Raw genomic sequence first — 17,004 nt, forward strand, 5'->3', positions numbered from 1 at the left:
AGGGACCAGCAGATTCACAGAGGTAGGGGTGATTCAAATAGACTCTGACAATGAATTGAAACACAATGAATTGAAACATAAAGTCCTCACAAAGAGAAAAGCCTTGTTTAATTCATAAACTATAAATAATAATTTGTGATTTATGTGAGTGTCTGTGCATGTGTTTTGTGTGTGTGCATATGCATGTAAACCTGAGGATGTAAGAGCAAATGTGTGAGAAAGGTACGATACTTAAAGAGATAAGCAGGCACCATGTTGTGAAAAACTAAGAAGTTTGGACCTTATCTTGCAGACTTCAGGCAAAGATGGAGTGATTGGGTTTTTAAGTAATCACCTGAGCAGTGGCAGGGAAGAAGGATTACTAATAAGTCAGGACGTGGGGAGTCAACTTAGGAGATGCAATAACCCAGGCCAGAGATAAAGAGAATTTAAAGTAAGGGAATGACAGAAGAGGGGTGGAGAGAAGAGGATAGTTTTGAAAGAGGTTAATGAGTCAGAGTCTGGTAGTTAGCTGGGTACTGACAGTGAAGAGGAAACGAATCTAGACCAGAATTGAAGAAGCAAGTATACCAATTATAATTGAATAAAATAATTAAGAAAAATAAAAAGTAAAAGGTTCCAAGAAAATGTTTAGTGGGCATGATATTTCCTTTTCCACCAGCTGTAGGTGCTGTGGACCAACTGTGGTTCTTTTTTACTTCAGCTTGGAGAAGTCACTGAACAGTCTCTAGAAGCTAATCACCTTATTCTTACTCTCCTCCAACATTAAGAACAAAGATTGCCAAGATGGCTTATTTTTTTAAAGGATCCTGAATTTTATGTATATCTCTTCCTAAATTCAGAGCTTACTGTGCTCTTGGCACTATTTTAAGTGCCGAGTATTAAAAGTGAAACAGAGTAACTGCTTCTAAGGAGCAAAGGTCTAATAGACTGAACTAATTACTTCAAATACATGAGACCTATCGTGAAGTTAGTGAAGAAAAACAGTAATACTGTATAGTGAAAACTGAAACTGAGATAAAGAAGTAGGAAGAATAAAAGCATGGCCATCTATTATAGCTTCTTGTGGAGAGAACATCTGTCATTTTTTTTAATCTTCACCTGAGGACACATTTATTGATTTTAGAGGGGAAGTGAGAGAGAGAGAGAGAGAGGGAGAGAAACATTGATGGGAAAGAGAAACATCGATGGGAAAGAGAAACATCAATCAGTCGCCTCTTGCACATGCCCCGACTGGGGACCAAACCTGCAAACCAGGAATGGTAATTCCTGGAATGGTAAAACCAGGAATGGTTAATTTGGTAATCTCCAAATTAAAGTAATCTAATAACATAGGCAGAACATCAAACCAAAATTCTGATAGCCAGATTTGTATTTTTGTTAAAAAAGTATTATTTATCTTTATAACAATGCCTGATCCACACTTAAAAGGCAAACCATAAGCTAAATAATAACTTTAAAAAGAAAAGAGATGTGTAATACACTTGATTTATTAAAAAAAAAAGAAGGTCCTGGCTGGTGTGGCTCAGTGGACTGAGCACTGGCTTACGAACCAAAGGCTCGCAGGTTTGATTCCCAGTAAGGGCACATGCCTGAGTTGTGGGCCAGGTCCCCAGTAGAGGGCATGCGCGAGGCAACCACACATTGATGTTTCTCTCCCTCTCTTTCTCCCTCCCTTCCCCCTCTCTAAAAATAAATAAGAAATCTTAAAAAAAAAAATGGTTCTGAAGTAAAGATGATTGGCTTTAAGTACCTACTTATCCTATAATATTACCTAAGATTTTCATATACAACATGGACTCTAAAGATCCTAAGTGTTTTGAAACCATTATCATCTATAGCTTTTTAAATAGTTTTTCTCAGCTGGAAGATTAAACACATTAAAGAAAAGTAAATAGGCACTTTTTCATTCAAGAGTAACTATAGTTGGGATTTGTGAAGCACTTTGATCAATCTGACTTTTAAGTACATGTCAGTATTTAAATCACTACCAAGGAGAAGACTAGAAAAAAATTCCATTTCCAATCTTTTAATATAACACTTCAAATCAAATGTAGATTAATGTTAAGCTAATTTTCCTCTTCTATCAGAACGGCAGTGTTCACAACATCCACAAAGAGTCTGACAATACTTCTGTAATAAGTACTCAAGAGGAAGGGAGGCAACAGGCCTTGCAGCTAAATGTTAGTTAATTAAACCATTGTTAAGTACTCACAGCATATAGGTATCATGCAAGGAGCTGGAAAGCCCAAAGGAATGAAAGCATAGTTTATTTTCTATCCATTTTAATGTAAGAACTATATGAAAAGTTATCAGTTTTAGCCATGTAAGTGCTACAATGGAAGATTAAATAAAATACTAGACCACAGAAGAGGAAACATCCACCTCTTCCTGAAGTAATACATTAGAAAGTCCTGGCTTGTTTGCAAAGAAGTGACCCTGGGAGCATGTCCTCAAGCTGAGGAAGTATAAGTCTATCAGGTGTAGGGGAGAGAGGGGAGAAGGCAACAGAAGAACGGAAACAGTATATCAAAAGGCAAGGAGGTTAGGAGAAATGTGGTATTTTTAGAAAATTCTAAGTTGTTCAAAATAGCTAGGATAAAGGGAATGGTGATGGGAGATGAGGCAGAAGCCTAATCACAAAGGCGCTTGCATTCCCCTTTGATAAAGTCATCTTAAAATCAATGATTTTATTCTGAGGTATAGATCACGTTAACTGCCAAAGGTTTAAATAAATAATTAAATGTTCATTACAGAAAGAGCATTTCATCAGCTGTATGGGAAGGATTAGAAAGGGGCTGTGTTAGACTTGTTTCTGGTCCTAGGAAATGATAAAGTCCTGAATTAATGACAAGACAGATTTGAAAAGCATTTAGAAGATAACATAAATAGTTCTTGGTGAATAATTAGAGTTATAGAAGATGAATCAAGAGATAGGTAAGAAAAATAACTTTGGTTTTTGACCTAACAAGTGGGTAGAGCACAGTGCTTTAAAAGCAACAGGGAAGACAAGAAAAGGGTCAGTATGAAAGAGAAAGAGAATTTTGAACTTGAGATTTTTGAAAACATATATGGCTACACCCCTAAGGAAGATGAAAAGGGAGGATAGCCTATCAAAAAGAAGCAGCAGCAGACAGGAGTGGTTAAGAGGACAGGCTCTAGCCCTAGGCGGTGTGGCTCAGTGGATTGAGTGCCAGCCTGCGAACCAAAGGGTCACCAGCTTGATTCCAGTCTAGGGCACACACCTGGGTTGCTAGGCCAGGTCCCCGGTGGGGGGCATGCAAGAGGCAACAACACAGTGATGTTTCTCTCTCTTTTTTCCTCCCTTCCACTATATCTAAAAATAAATAAAATCTTAAAAAAAAAGAGAACAGGTTCTAGAATCAGAGTGCTTTGATTTTAATCTGTGATCCATCCCCTGTCGCTTCCCCTCCTTAAACCTCAGGTCTCTAATCTGTTAAGAAAGATAATAATAGTATAGGTTATTGTGAGGACGAGGAAATTGCTGTTAAGACTCCATACATATTAATTATTGATTGTGGTTTGAGTTCAGGAAGAAGCTCAGTGTAGAAGATGTATATTTGGAACTCATGGCATATAAAGAAAGTTGAAAGAGTAGGCATGAATGAGCTCACTTAAGGAGACTATGGATAGAACTGTGTGGAACTTCATTTTAAGGGACAGGAAGTAGAGGAAAAAACTAGTACTCAGGAAAAAACTAGTTGTCAGGAAAAAAGAACCAGAGACAAGTAGAGAGAAAGACCAGAAATAAAGGGAGATGAAAAAGTTCAGGCTTCACATAATCAGTGTTTTATGCTACTGAGATGAAGTTATGTATATACATAGTGAGTAAGAACAAAAAGAATGCTGAGATGGGTTATAGCCTATTATTTCAAGAAGTTTGCTTAGCTGGGAAGTCCAGTCAACTAGTAAAAAAAAATAAACTTAATTAGAATGAACAGGATGTCAAATTTTAAATTATTATAAAATTAGAAGGGCCAGAATGCTAAAATAGTTTCTGAGAAGTACTAGAATAAGAAAAATAATTAAAATCAATAAAAAAGAACTGAAATTTAAAACTCTGAGTCAGAAAATAAATTACTAATACACTAAAGAAATCACTAAAATATTGGTATATACTCTATAAACTGGAAAAGCACTGAGAAAATGCTGTTAGAGAATTCTCCTACCTCTTTATTTCTCCTAAAAGGCACCCTTAGAATTTCTTCCTGCTGTTCCAACTGTCTCAGGGTGAGGGGTTTAAATGGTGATCCTGGCAGTGACTGGCAAAATATATCATTCACAGGAGATGCTCTGAATCTGTTCAATAAAAACAAAGCATTAAAACTAAGCCTATGGCAACTTTAAAGCATGCGCATTTCATGTTTAAATATGAAATCCACATCCTACCTATATTTAGGATGATTGCACAAGAGTGGTGTCAAAATGACAACTTCATATTCACAAGTTGTAACTTCAGCTACTGAAAGAATTTCATGCTTAGATTCAGGATGACATATGTACATCACAGTACTTGATCTGGGCCGGTTCTGTTTCAGACTACAAGGTGTACCATTTCCCATTCCTACTGGATAGTAGGGTGTCATCTGCCCTTCAATATTTTTAGTGGGAATCTTAAAAAAAAAAAAAGAGTATAAGACAGACTTTTCATTAGAAATAGGGGTAGGACTGAGGATGGGAGAAGCACTTATTCTGAAAGGAAGACAACTACATTTTATTTATAAACTAACACTTCTAAAGGTTACATTTATGTAGTAAGTTCTCCCTCTAATATCCTTTTGACTAGTGTGTTCTTATTTGACCAAACACGTATTTTCAGAGCTAGTTTAATACAGCAAAAAAAGACATTTTTATTCAGTATTAAAATTAAGATGTTAAGTATACATTTATATAAAAGGATATAACATCATAATTAATGACTTATTTTTTAATAGTTTTAAAGCAAGAACTAAGACAAAATGTAGGAACTTACAATATTGAGCTGGTCAAAGCTTTCTTCACTAAACTCTTAGTGCATGACTGTGTTAGAGTTTAGATTCTACAGGTTTGAAGTTTGATATGTCACAATGTGGAGTTAAATAATAAAATACTATTTTCTAAAATAGGAATCTAAATACTGTACTGGTTCATTAATCTGCTTCTTCTTCTTCCCTGTTATTAATATTAACAGACATATTTTTCAGCATATAAACTCATATAAATCTATTTAAAACCAGCAAAAGACAAATAGAGAAATTTTCATAGAATGGGGGAACAAAGGAGATCACCTCAGAAACAAGGATTATGGTTTGGGAGAGTTAGTTTCCATACTATATATAAACACAAGAAAAGCCCAATATAAGGGCTTTAAAAAAATATCAGTAATAATATCTTCCAGCAAGCCCTTTGGAGGCACGGAGCTCATCTTGTATCACTTTGGTACCCTGTCAGTGCACATCCAAACAGGCAATAAATAAATGTTTACAGGCATAAATATTTTGAGATTTCTTATATGCTATTTTCATGCTAGTGTCTGGAATTAGAAAGTCCTGGGTTCAAACCCAAGCTTTGAACTTACTACCCTTATAACTTTGACCAAATTTCAGTTTTTGTCATTTGTAAAAATAGAATAATAATATTCTTCTATTATTATTAGTTGTTCATATGGAAAATAATACAATAATAAATAATAATACAAGAATAAACTCTGTGTTTTGCGTACTCACAACTGTAAACCTCCTTTTCCTCACCCTGTATACTCATAAGTTGTGGGGAGAATTAAGCATTACGTTTTGTTACATGTCTGGTCTAACGACTGGCTTATAAAATGGGGCTCAATAAATGTTAGTTTTCTTCCCTTACCCTTTTCTTACTCTCCCCTTTATCATTTCACACTTTAAATTCTATCTTGCTATCCTCCAGAGCCACAGTATATAAATATTTTATCTCATAGTTTGTAAAATTAAAATCTTTTAAAATAGCAATGCTATGTGTGTCTATAATTAGCCTTATCAATCCCCACCACAGCCACCCTTTTAAGTTATAGGCATCCCTTTTAGGTAATATTTTAAGGCCTCTTCCCATTTCACTTTACTTCTAATAGAAGTATCATTCTGATATGAAGCCATTTAGAGAACTATCCTCTATCAATAACTTACTTAATTCTGGAAATTCTTAAGATTCAAGCATTCCTTGAACTACAGGGTCATTTAAGAATTGTGATTAAACATCCTAAGGAATCATTCTTTTTAGATACTCCTATTCAGTCAGTAAGTTATGAATTCACATTCAATGAACATTTATGAAGTGTCTATGTTATGTCTGGCACTCTGCTTTGCACTGAAGGGGGTAAAGATATAAAAGACAGTCCCTCCTTTTAACATGCTTGAAGTCTGGTAGTTTGTTATTTACCTAGATAGTTTTATCTCTTTTACCCACAAGAGACAGGGATCAAACAAAAGCTGTTGTAATTGTTTCCCTGGTAAAAGAGAGGGAAGCACTGCTAAGCACAGAGGTGATATAATGCTATTACAGAAACTTTTCCAGACATGACTTGGTAAGGTTGCTTAGTTCTATATGATCTAAAAGTAACTTTTAAAATCATAGTGTAACTTTCCTCAGAAAAACCTAGCAGAATGTAAATTTCTCTCACACAATCTTTTGTGATATTTGATATAGTTAAAGAATACATGGCTATCTATATTCTATCAATTAAATTGCATAAATTCATGCCTACTAGATGTTAAGAGAAAAATCATCTGTCACTTGCCTCTTTTGATTTTTCCTTTTCTTCTGCTTCTTGTTCTATGAGATAAGAGTAAGGTAAATGTAAAGAATGACCAGTGATTTTACAAAGAAGAAACAAATGACTAAGTTTTCAATTAATTCTGTAATCTTAAACTTCTTTCTAAAGAAGACCCAAAAAATGCATGTACTTTTAATCTTACTAGTCAGCAAGTTTTCCTTGAAATGGTTTTGTTTGAAAGAACAGTTATATTATTTAATCTTTACCTAGGAAATACTCTATTTGACACACAAACTCTGGCCACAACAGTGTTTTTTGAAGTATTTTTATCTCAGAGAAAAGTTTAGTTGATCAACTTGAATACAAATTTGTAAAGTATTTCACAATTTGAGGGATACATCTACATGTCTATTTCAATATATAAGAACTTTGCTTAAACAAAGCAAGACTAACACTATATAATACTAACATATATCTTTTCAGCTTTAAAAAAATGTGTTAATGAGTTTACAAAAAAGCATGTTAAAGCAGAAAATAATGGAAATATCTTTTTGAAAGAGTTTTCTAAGAAATTGTTCAGAAATTTATTTTAGTGTTTTAAAATCTGTAGTCTCCAACAAAATTTTTTAAATTCCATTTTGAACATATACTTTATATCAAATTCCAGCGTTACAATCAAGTCACTATAGAAACAAACCTTTTTCAGATAGAAGGTTCTTTGCCAACATATTCCCAAGGTAGTACTCATGAATATTTACTTTCTATATTTAAAAAGAAAATAAAAGTATAGTTGAGCATTTTGCAAATACATTTTTCAAGAACATAAATTTAATACCATTAATCTCATTATTAGTGTTCTCATTTTATAATGTTCCATACTTTGTATTTTGAAGAAAAACATACCTGACCACTTTCTTTCTCTTCATGGTACTGCCGAATATGTTTTCCATGACATACTTCGTAAGTCCAATAAGACTCAATCTAAGAAAGATAGAGATATTTAAATATACAAAAGCTGCCTAACTCAACTGAGTTACTTTTTGATGCTTTAGGTAGATGAGTAGATTTCCCCCAAGATTTAGAGTAAGCTTTCAATAAATGAAACTTATATTATGCCTCAGAAAAATATGAAATTTCTGAAGTCTGTTCATTGTTTTCACTACTTAGCTGTATGTGAAAACTCTGTGAATAGGTCTAGAATAATCACCTAACTTAGGGGTCATTTTCCACATAGCTTAAAAATAATAATTAGCATTTTAAATTAAAACTGTATATAACTTCTTTTGATCTGAAAAACATTCAAAACAGTTTGGTGAGTGATATTATTTTATACTGGTATCACTGGGTATTTGCTACATATACCATACAGGAATTTAAATTAACAAAATACTATTAAGCAACTGCTTAGATTGACAACTAAAATTTTGATACAACATAAAAGAAATGCAGAATTATTTTCAATGGTCTACTGGCTGCTGGAAATTTACTTTCTAGTTATCAAGTGAACATAAAATACATACTCTGTAGGAACAACTGCTTTGTTTAAATAGTGGCTCCAACAGCTCTCTTGGATTTGGGCCTTTATAATCCTTTTCTTCTTCCTATGAAAGAACTAGAGTTTAATACTTACAATTTTTCTAGAACTTCACCCAACTGTGCTGTTCGGTTATTATCTCATTGGTCAAATCACAAATGCTTGGAAATAAAAAGAGGGGGGAAAAGTCAAAACCTTTAATAATAATCTATGGTACACCACTTCTTTCAAAAGAGTTGAAGTAAAAAATGTGGAGCCATAGAATAATCATCCATTCTTTCTTCTCTTACGAAAAGGTTTTTGAGTATTAAGTTTCCTGAACACTTTTTATAAACCTATTTCAGAATTTTTAAATGCTTGCATACAAATTCTAGCTATAAAAGCCTCAGAATAGTTGAATCTTGTAGCATGTATTGGAAAATTTTAAGGTACTTCTTAGTTTTCTACATATTTTCACATTTCAGACTTGAATGCCAAATATATTCATATGTATGTGATTGTGTGCGGGTGGTTTGTGTCTTAAGTAGCTTTCAAACAAAATTGAATAGCTGTCTTTCACAGATTTCAAATCTGAAGAAAAACTAAGGAAGCACTCACTGAGTTTTATATTTCCATTTCATAGGTCATAAAAATATTACATAATTAGCTCAATACATTTCTTGAGTGGAGGAAATGAGTTTCAAAAATTTTTTCAAGGTTCCGTAGCTAACTATAGCCTATACCTCAGCCTCCTGGCTCCTAGGCTGATGTCCTTTCCATTTTACCATGCTGCCTCTCCTGTTTCATCTTGAAAGCAGTCATTGCCTTAAAGGATGGATAAGAGGCAGTTAGTAAGGGCATTTTAGGAGGAAAAAATGGGCATGAGCTAAGGCACTGAGAAAGCATAAGGTACCTATAGATTTATTAGCAATTCTTTATTAAACATGTCATGTATACATTTAAAAATTATTTCTTGTGTCAAAACTCTCGTTTCTTTTTTTTTAAGTGGCAGTATAATTCTTCATTGAGAATTGTGGGTTTAAAAAAAAATTTTTTTAATTTAATTTTAAAGAGAGGGGAAAGGAGGGGGAAAGAAAGGGAGAGAAACATTGATGTGCTGATGTGTATGAGAGATACATTGAGCAGATGTTTCCCACATGCCCTCATCTGGGGATCTGGCCTGCAACCCAGGCATGTGCCCTGACTGGGAAGCGACCCAGTGACTTTTCGGTTCACAGGCCAGCGCTCAATCCACTGAGCCACACCAGCTAGGGCCAAAACTCTCACTTCTATAAAAGAAAGCAAGAATGGAGTTACATTTTCATTCAAGACATCAATAATTGGTTGCTAATTTTTTCCAGTTGAACTTTAAAATCAAGGACTTCAGGATAATAGTGATTACTATTTTTATGGTAAAACAGCATTATTGAAAACCTGTCATTCAATTTTATTTTAAAGTATGTAGTTGACATGTTTTAAATAAATGTCTTCGGTGACAGAAGTTATCAATATACTTATAAAAACATACCTCATCCCCACCTGTCACAAGGGGAAGAATGCATTTATATTTTTCTTTATGTGTGGTTGTCATGATGACATAATTATCCTCTTTATACAAGACTCCAGTTGTAGGCTAGAGATAGAACAAAAAAATACACATTACTTTCTCTGGTTAAATTGTATTACATTGCATAACTTACAGTCCTAAGTCAAACTAATTCATCACTTTAACAGAGGATTTTTAAACACATTTTCAAAGGAAAAGGGAAAAGAATACATATTTTTTAATGACAAAATTAAGATGACAAACTTCTTCCTGGTATTATAACAGAAAAAAGTAAAAATAAAGTTTGGAGTATAAAAAAAGTAGTAATGCAATATATTAAAGTTGAAATATGGATTAAAAAGCATTAAGAGGCAATAAATGTTAATGAATACACCATCACTGAATACTTATTACTCCTACTAACAATTACCACCTAAATGCAAGAGTCTACAGCAGTTTACAAATGAACTCCCAACTGTGTTGGATGGGACACAATTTTTCATATTTGGATAACATATGGAAAAATTACTTCTAAAAGAGAAGTCACTATGGATCGTCTGTGCCGAGTTAATTTTTTTTTAGTATATATCATGGGTCAGCAAACCTTTTCTATTAAAGGGTCAAATAATAAAATATTTTAGACTTTGTGGGCTGTATGATCTCTGTCTGTTGCCACTACTCAACTCTGCCACTGTAGTAAGAAAGTGCATAGGCAATATATAAGCAAACAGGAATGACTATATTACAAAAAAATTTTCTTTACAAAAACAGCTGGTGGGCCAGCCCAAAAGTATGAATTGCCAACTCCTGGTATATACCAATAAAACCGTCCTTAAAGCTTTCTATACTGTGAAGGCAGACAAATTCACAAATCACATACAAACCAATGTAATTCAAATAAACATTTCAATTAATATAACTGATATTATTTAAAAAGGTATCTCTGTGATAGCAAATGTGTTACTAACTACTAAGGCAGAAATTTCACAGTTTATAATATGTGTTCGGTGATAATTCAATTTTATCTTTTCTTTTCTTACAGTACTATGAAACCACTATACTATTTGGCTATCCCTAGCAAGGAAGGAACCATTCCTATTAAGTACCTTTGTTCTTCTCTGAATTTCCAAAAACAACTTTTAACCATAATAAAACTAGTACTACTTGACACCAATGTCCTCTTAAACACAAATGCAAATTAGGACAATGTTTTCCCAAGACCATAAATCAAAACACCAAAGTACCATTCTAAGCCCTTTTAACTACACCAAAGTACCATTCTAAGTCCTTTACATTTTATTAATTCATTGATCCTTAAAAAAAAGTATCCTATCCAACCTATAGGAAAGGAAACTAAAAGCCAGAGTTCAAATAACTTGTTGAAGGTAACAGTTAGAAGAGCAGCACAGCCCAGACACGAAACTAAGCACACTGCTGTTATAACAAGCCTTGACCCAGCTTTTGTTAACATTTTCTTGGATTATAGATTCCTGGGTTACGGCCAATGATCCTTTTTTAAAAAAAAACTGCATTTATTGGGGTGACATTGGTTAATAAGATCATATAGGTTTCAAGTGCACATTTCTGATACATCATCTGTATATTGCAGTGTGTGCCCACCACCCAAAGTCAAATCATCTGTCACCATATATTTGGCCTACTTTACCCTTTAATACCAGCCCAAGGATCCTTTTTTAAAAGACTACTAAAAGTGAAGAGGGGAATCAAAAAGATTTGAAAGTGAGAGTTGCAATGTCAAATTTATGATAAAGGAATCCTTAGAAACATTTATTTTGTTGAGCCGCTAAATTGCTATAACTATTATAATGCCTTTTAATGTTTTCAGATATATTCAAAATACATGACAGTGAATTCTGCAAAACATGACTCACATTCACTTATCAATGGATGGTCTGAAGTCTTGTAAAATCATTGCTGTCCTGTAGTTAAGGCAGACACTAGTACTTATATGTATTCATCCCTATTTGTTTAGTAGATGTAACTCTAATGTTTAAAGTTGAATTCTCTAGCAATATCAACTTATTTGCCAACATGTTCACCACTATGTTAACAATGAAAAAAGGAACAGCTTGACTGGAACCACAGCAAAGAGAAAACAATTCTTTTTTTATAATAAAAACTACTCTTAGGTTTTATATGATAAAGAAAACTCATTTCTCTGCCTATTGTTTTTAAGGTTTAGGTAAAGGGTAACAAGAAACAGAAGTCACCATTATTTCTGTGTGAAGCTGACAAGATTTGGCTTTCATTAGTTTAGGAAGGGATGCTTTCCTCATCAATAAAAGACACCAAATAGAAATTCTTCTATCTGAAAACACTGAAATAGCGAGTCATGTATTGGGATCAAATTTTACCCTACTGTATTAGAATAGGGTAAATTTTTATTAACAGAATTTTTGTAATAAAATTTTGTAACAAACTTTACCCTTTTTTGTAATAGAAATTACTGGGAAAAAGTAACCTTTTTATTAACCTTTTGTGATTTTCTAAGGTAAAAAAAATTTTTTTTGATCTACTACTAACATGCTTTCTTCTGATTTTGTGAAAGTTTCTTACTGTAAGAAAATGAAATATAATAAATTCTGAGTGTACAGAATTAGTGTAAAAAACTTGTTTTACATAAGATAAACCTTAAAGTGTTTAAAGTATAAGAGGTAATATTAGTGATTTGGTAAAAATCAAATTTTAATATAATGACACTAAACAAAGGGGGTTTGGTACTTTTAGGTTAAGAAACTTTACAAATATCTTGGCAGCAGAGAAAATCCTAATGTTTGACATGAGTCTGGAGGAATTAAGATAGAGGATGAGAAACAAATCCTGGAAGACGGTAAAGCAAACTCAGTGGCGCACCATGTCAAAATATGTAACATGCTTGGAACCACGGAGTTGGTCACTACTCTTCCCAAGTGTAGTGTTTAGGGAAAGTTTTTGAGTGGGAATACATTTCTATATTAACAACAGAAGTAGAGAGAATTAGACTTATTTTGCAGTTTTATTTTGGTGAAATCCATGAACTCTGTGAAGTAATGAATAACTGAATACTTTAATGACCTAAAAATAATATTTCAGAAAGTATACACATAAAAACAAATTTTAATGCTAAAACCCAGTAAAGAATATAACCCTTAATTAAACATTTTAAACCTTACACATTTTTGGTGCTTAATATTTTTTTTAAATATATTTGAAAGCAAAATTGTAACGATTATGTATTTTTTGACATATATGAATGTGAAGATGATTTAAAGCACCAAAGAATTTTAAACCTAAAAAATAGATTTAATCTAGTCCCTTCCAACTTTAGATGGCAGAGAGGTAAAGGCCCTCTCCCTAGTTCATACAGCTTAGTTTTATACAAATGTGCAACCAACTGGTCCATAAAAAAAAAAAAAATGACAGTACCAGGAGAAGAGGACTGTAGTTTCAATTACATAGTATGAAAGGAAGCCTTAAGAGTATAAAAATATTTTTTAAAAATCCAAAGACCAATTATGTCTCTAGGGGCTTATTTTTGGCCTGAGGGCCACAGATCTTTTGCCAACTCTTAGAAAAATGTCTCTAGATTTTTCTGGAAGTACCTCAAAGTTAAAAAGAAAAAAAGCTCTCTCCAAATCTTCAAATGAGCCCACCTTAGATTATGGTGTATTGCCAAAGAGAAGTAATTAAAAAACAAATTCCAAAATAAAATTGACGTATATGTGAAAAGTTGGTATAGCACAACTTCTTTAGCCAGCAAGCAGAAGTGCCAGGAAAAAAACCCTGAACAATAATTTGGTAGTAACCTCTAAAAAGGCTGGTTTAAGCCATCCATTTATAGGTTAGTAAGTTTGCAGGGCTGTATATCAGCATAAGTTTTTAAAGGAAAAAAAAAACAACACAGGCACAAGAGGAAAAATTTTAATCATCATATTCTTTAAACATTTACCATATTCATTCCAAGTGTGCTCTTCGGAAACAGTAACCCCAGCCCTGCTAAAGTTATATCTGACTTACAGCTATTATATAAGTATTTAAATGTATTATCAACATTTCATGGCACTGACCCAAACATAAACCGGGCTTCTCAGAGAAATATTTACTTAGATAAATCTGAACTACCAGAATAGGAGAACTGAAAGCAGAGGTGGTGGAGAAACAAACCAGGTGTGAAGTATTAGCAAAAATTAGCATTTGCAAATAGAAAGTGGTTATGATGCAACCTTTATCCTGGTATATCTTGTTTTCACATGATGGTACCACTTATTCATGTTTCAATGACATAGTAATAGAACAACATACTGAGATAGTCTCAAATGAAATGACAATAAGTAACTGGAATGAGAATTTTAAAAAAGTTTTGATTCTCCAGGACTTCAATTTGAAACAAATGAATTAATCACTACACGGTAACTATCATGTAAGGCTACAATTTTTACTGGCCTATAGTGGATAGGGAAACTTTTCAGCAGTCGACTGCCCAAAGAGGACTGCGGATTTTCCTTACTCTGAGGTTATAAATGTTCCTCACTGTAGAAAAACTGATCATAAAATCTCACGTTCTGGGGTCCTAACCGTACATCAGAACTGTAAAGGATATTCTGCATAGAGCGTCGTTGACATCTCAGGCCAAATAGCCATCTCAAAAACAACTTCTGAGGGAGAAGAGCAGGGCATACGGGTTACGTGTGCGTATCCAAGAGAGACGGAACGAATACGAGGAGAGACGGAACTCATATCTGCCCTGCCCACACACACACCCGGTGTGTGTGTGTGGGCAGGGCGGTGTGTAATACTGAAAGGGAAGGCTGCAGGTGGTAGAAGAGCCGCAGCTGACTTCCCAAAGATAAAAGTGCACTCCTAACGTGGTTCTAAGAAAACTTCCTCCACAGGGAAGGAGTGCTGGTAAGCAAGTCTAGTGAGACATTTAAAAAGGGGGTAGGGAAAGCAGGTGACCGCTGGATTCCCAATGCTTAACATCAGGGCATCTCCACGTATTGTGTTCGATAAACACTTGCTGTATGAATGAATGAACGCGAGGTAAATGAAGTGTTGGAGTGGGGAAGGAGACACCCGTCTGCAGAGATGGTTCCAGGGTGGGGGGAAAGCGTTAAATACCGAAGGAAAGGGCCGAACCCTTAGTGCAGGGAAAGAGATGGCTACGGGGTTTGCGAGGGCACTGACCAGAGAGAACTCGGTGCCGGGCCAGTTGACTCGGAAAGGGATGTCATCGCTGAGTTGGGGGAGCGCTCGGCCGCCGCCGGACGCCTCTAGGAGGCCGCAGAGGACCAATAACACCGGTCCGCCTGGGACCAGACTCCGCGCGCCGCCGCCTCCTTCCTCCATCCTCCACCGCCGATTTCTCCAGCCACCGACACAAGCTCCTCTGCCACAGCGGAGAGGAGGGGGAGGAGGAGGAGGAGGCGGCGGGACTACTAAAACGCCCAGGCAAGCCGGGGCTCAACCGCCGCCACGTCTCCTTCCGGAGAGCCCGGCAACACCGCCCCTGCCCCGCTGGGCCACCCGCCACAGTTTCCGGGGCAGGCGGCATATCAACATCCGGGGCCGCCGAGCCGCCCGCCTACGGAAGCCGCGACACAGGCCGAGCTTTGCTAGTTTCCCCACAAGTGCAGTTTCTCCGGGAAACTGGACGTCGCTGCCTCCCGCGAGGGGAATCCTTTAGACCCGGCGTCGGACCAGTCTCTTCGGCAGAGAAGTTGTGGCACAAAGAGCCGGTGAGTCCGGGAGGCGGTGGCCGCGCCCTCCCGCCTCCCGCGCGGCTCTCCAGCGGGTGGGCAACAATTTTACCCGCACTAGAACCGAGAGAATGTGAGTGGGGCAGGTGCTGATCTTTAGGCGAGAAAATTTGAAGTAGCAGTAAGTGAGAAGTGACAGTGTTCCTGACTGCTCTTCACTCTCGCACCTTGCTTTTCCCCGCTCTCTGCATCTAGCATTTGCACGCTTCATACTTCTGGCCAGAAGCATCTTTCCGCCCCTTCTGCCTTGGGTGGCGGTGATTATGTCTGTACTTAACACCTACGGACTAACAAGGGCAGTTTGCTTAGTCTCAGCAGCCCTGGGTTAGGGGATGCCTGAGCTGAGGAAACCTGTCATAATGTAAGAATACTGTAATTTTCTGATGTTGGCATTGATGGAGCCTCTTCTCATCGGGGAGGGTAGTTAGGTATCACTGTCCCCACACTTTTACCCCCCGTGGGGCTTTTCCTTCATCTCAGAGATGAATTGTTAGATTGTTTTGTCAAAGAAACTTAGTTTCCTTCTGTGAGGTTCAGGGCCCGGTGAATGTGAGGTTATGAATCACGTGAAGTTGGCACATCTGCCTGCATTCAAAATAGGACACAAAGTTCTGGATTCCGTTCTCCATCTTTTATAAAAAATTCCATTGTTACCCGTGTGGGGGTAGCTCAGCTGGTTAGAGCAGCATCTGGATATGACAAGGTTGCGGGTTAGATCTGGTCAAGGCACCTACAAGAATCAACCAATGAATGCATGAATGAAATGAGTAGAACAAGTCTATGTTTCTCTTTTTTCCGTTCTCCAGTAGAGATTTATATTACAAGTGCTTTTTCTCAATGTAAGGTTTGCACACACACTTGAATTCTTAATACGTAGAGCCTAACTATTTGGGTTGGGTTCCCATAAAATAAAAGACACATTTTTCATTTTCACCACTAACTTTATTGACTTTGAGTATGTTGATTATCTCCCTTTATTGGGAGACAAATGTAGAGGCTGTGGGTAGAGGCTGGGATGCTGCTAAAAATCTTCAATGCATAAGACAGCCCCACAGCAAAGAATTATTCTGCCAAAATGCCAATAGTACCAAGAAACTTCCCAAACCACTTTTGACATGTTTAATCAGTCACAGCACCTTCTCCATACACTGCACAAATCTTTTTCTGCATTTCAGTTGCATTTTTACCTTTCCTCAAATAATAAAGCATAATATGCTGCAAATGCTACAGATTTTCTATCTTCAATATTAAAATGGCTGCACAAAAATTCACCAATTTTGATTTTTTAAAAAATGATTTTACTTATTCATTTTTAGAGAGGGTAAGAGAGGGAGAAAGAGAGGGAGAGATACATTAGTCTGTGGGTGCATTTCATGGGCCCCCTGCTGGGGACCTGGCCTGCAACGCAGGTATGTGCCCTACACTGGGAATCCGAAGTTCACCT

At 36.0% G+C, this 17,004-nt stretch overlaps 2 protein-coding genes across 3 annotated transcripts in view; one reads left to right on the top strand and one right to left on the bottom strand.

The window, feature by feature from the left end:
* Positions 1-15,316, bottom strand: part of ERLEC1 (endoplasmic reticulum lectin 1) — a 26,681-nt gene extending 11,365 nt beyond the window's left edge. Inside the window, exons 1-8 of one of the 2 annotated variants that reach the window (XM_054575450.1) lie at positions 14,989-15,316; positions 9,787-9,891; positions 8,266-8,346; positions 7,649-7,726; positions 7,443-7,506; positions 6,770-6,804; positions 4,411-4,634; positions 4,191-4,320 (exon numbers count right to left, since the gene is read on the bottom strand). In XM_054575450.1, coding sequence (XP_054431425.1) covers positions 4,191-4,320; positions 4,411-4,634; positions 6,770-6,804; positions 7,443-7,506; positions 7,649-7,726; positions 8,266-8,346; positions 9,787-9,891; positions 14,989-15,150 — 879 coding nt within the window. In that variant the 5' untranslated portion in view covers positions 15,151-15,316. Of the gene's footprint in view, positions 1-4,190; positions 4,321-4,410; positions 4,635-6,769; positions 6,805-7,442; positions 7,507-7,648; positions 7,727-8,265; positions 8,347-9,001; positions 9,076-9,786; positions 9,892-14,988 lie in introns of those variants that run through there. The other variant, XM_054575451.1, reaches the window with a different exon arrangement.
* Positions 15,317-15,386: 70 nt separating this feature from the next.
* Positions 15,387-17,004, top strand: part of ASB3 (ankyrin repeat and SOCS box containing 3) — an 89,555-nt gene continuing 87,937 nt past the window's right edge. The window contains exon 1 of the mRNA XM_054575448.1: positions 15,387-15,539. The gene's annotated coding sequence lies outside the window, so the exon portion shown is untranslated. The remainder of the gene's footprint in view (positions 15,540-17,004) is intronic.

The sequence above is a fragment of the Pteronotus mesoamericanus genome, unplaced genomic scaffold (genome assembly GCF_021234165.1).
Source record: "Pteronotus mesoamericanus isolate MK-2021 breed Mesoamerican mustached bat unplaced genomic scaffold, CSHL_Meso_final contig_291, whole genome shotgun sequence".
NCBI classification, from domain to species: domain Eukaryota; kingdom Metazoa; phylum Chordata; class Mammalia; order Chiroptera; family Mormoopidae; genus Pteronotus; species Pteronotus mesoamericanus.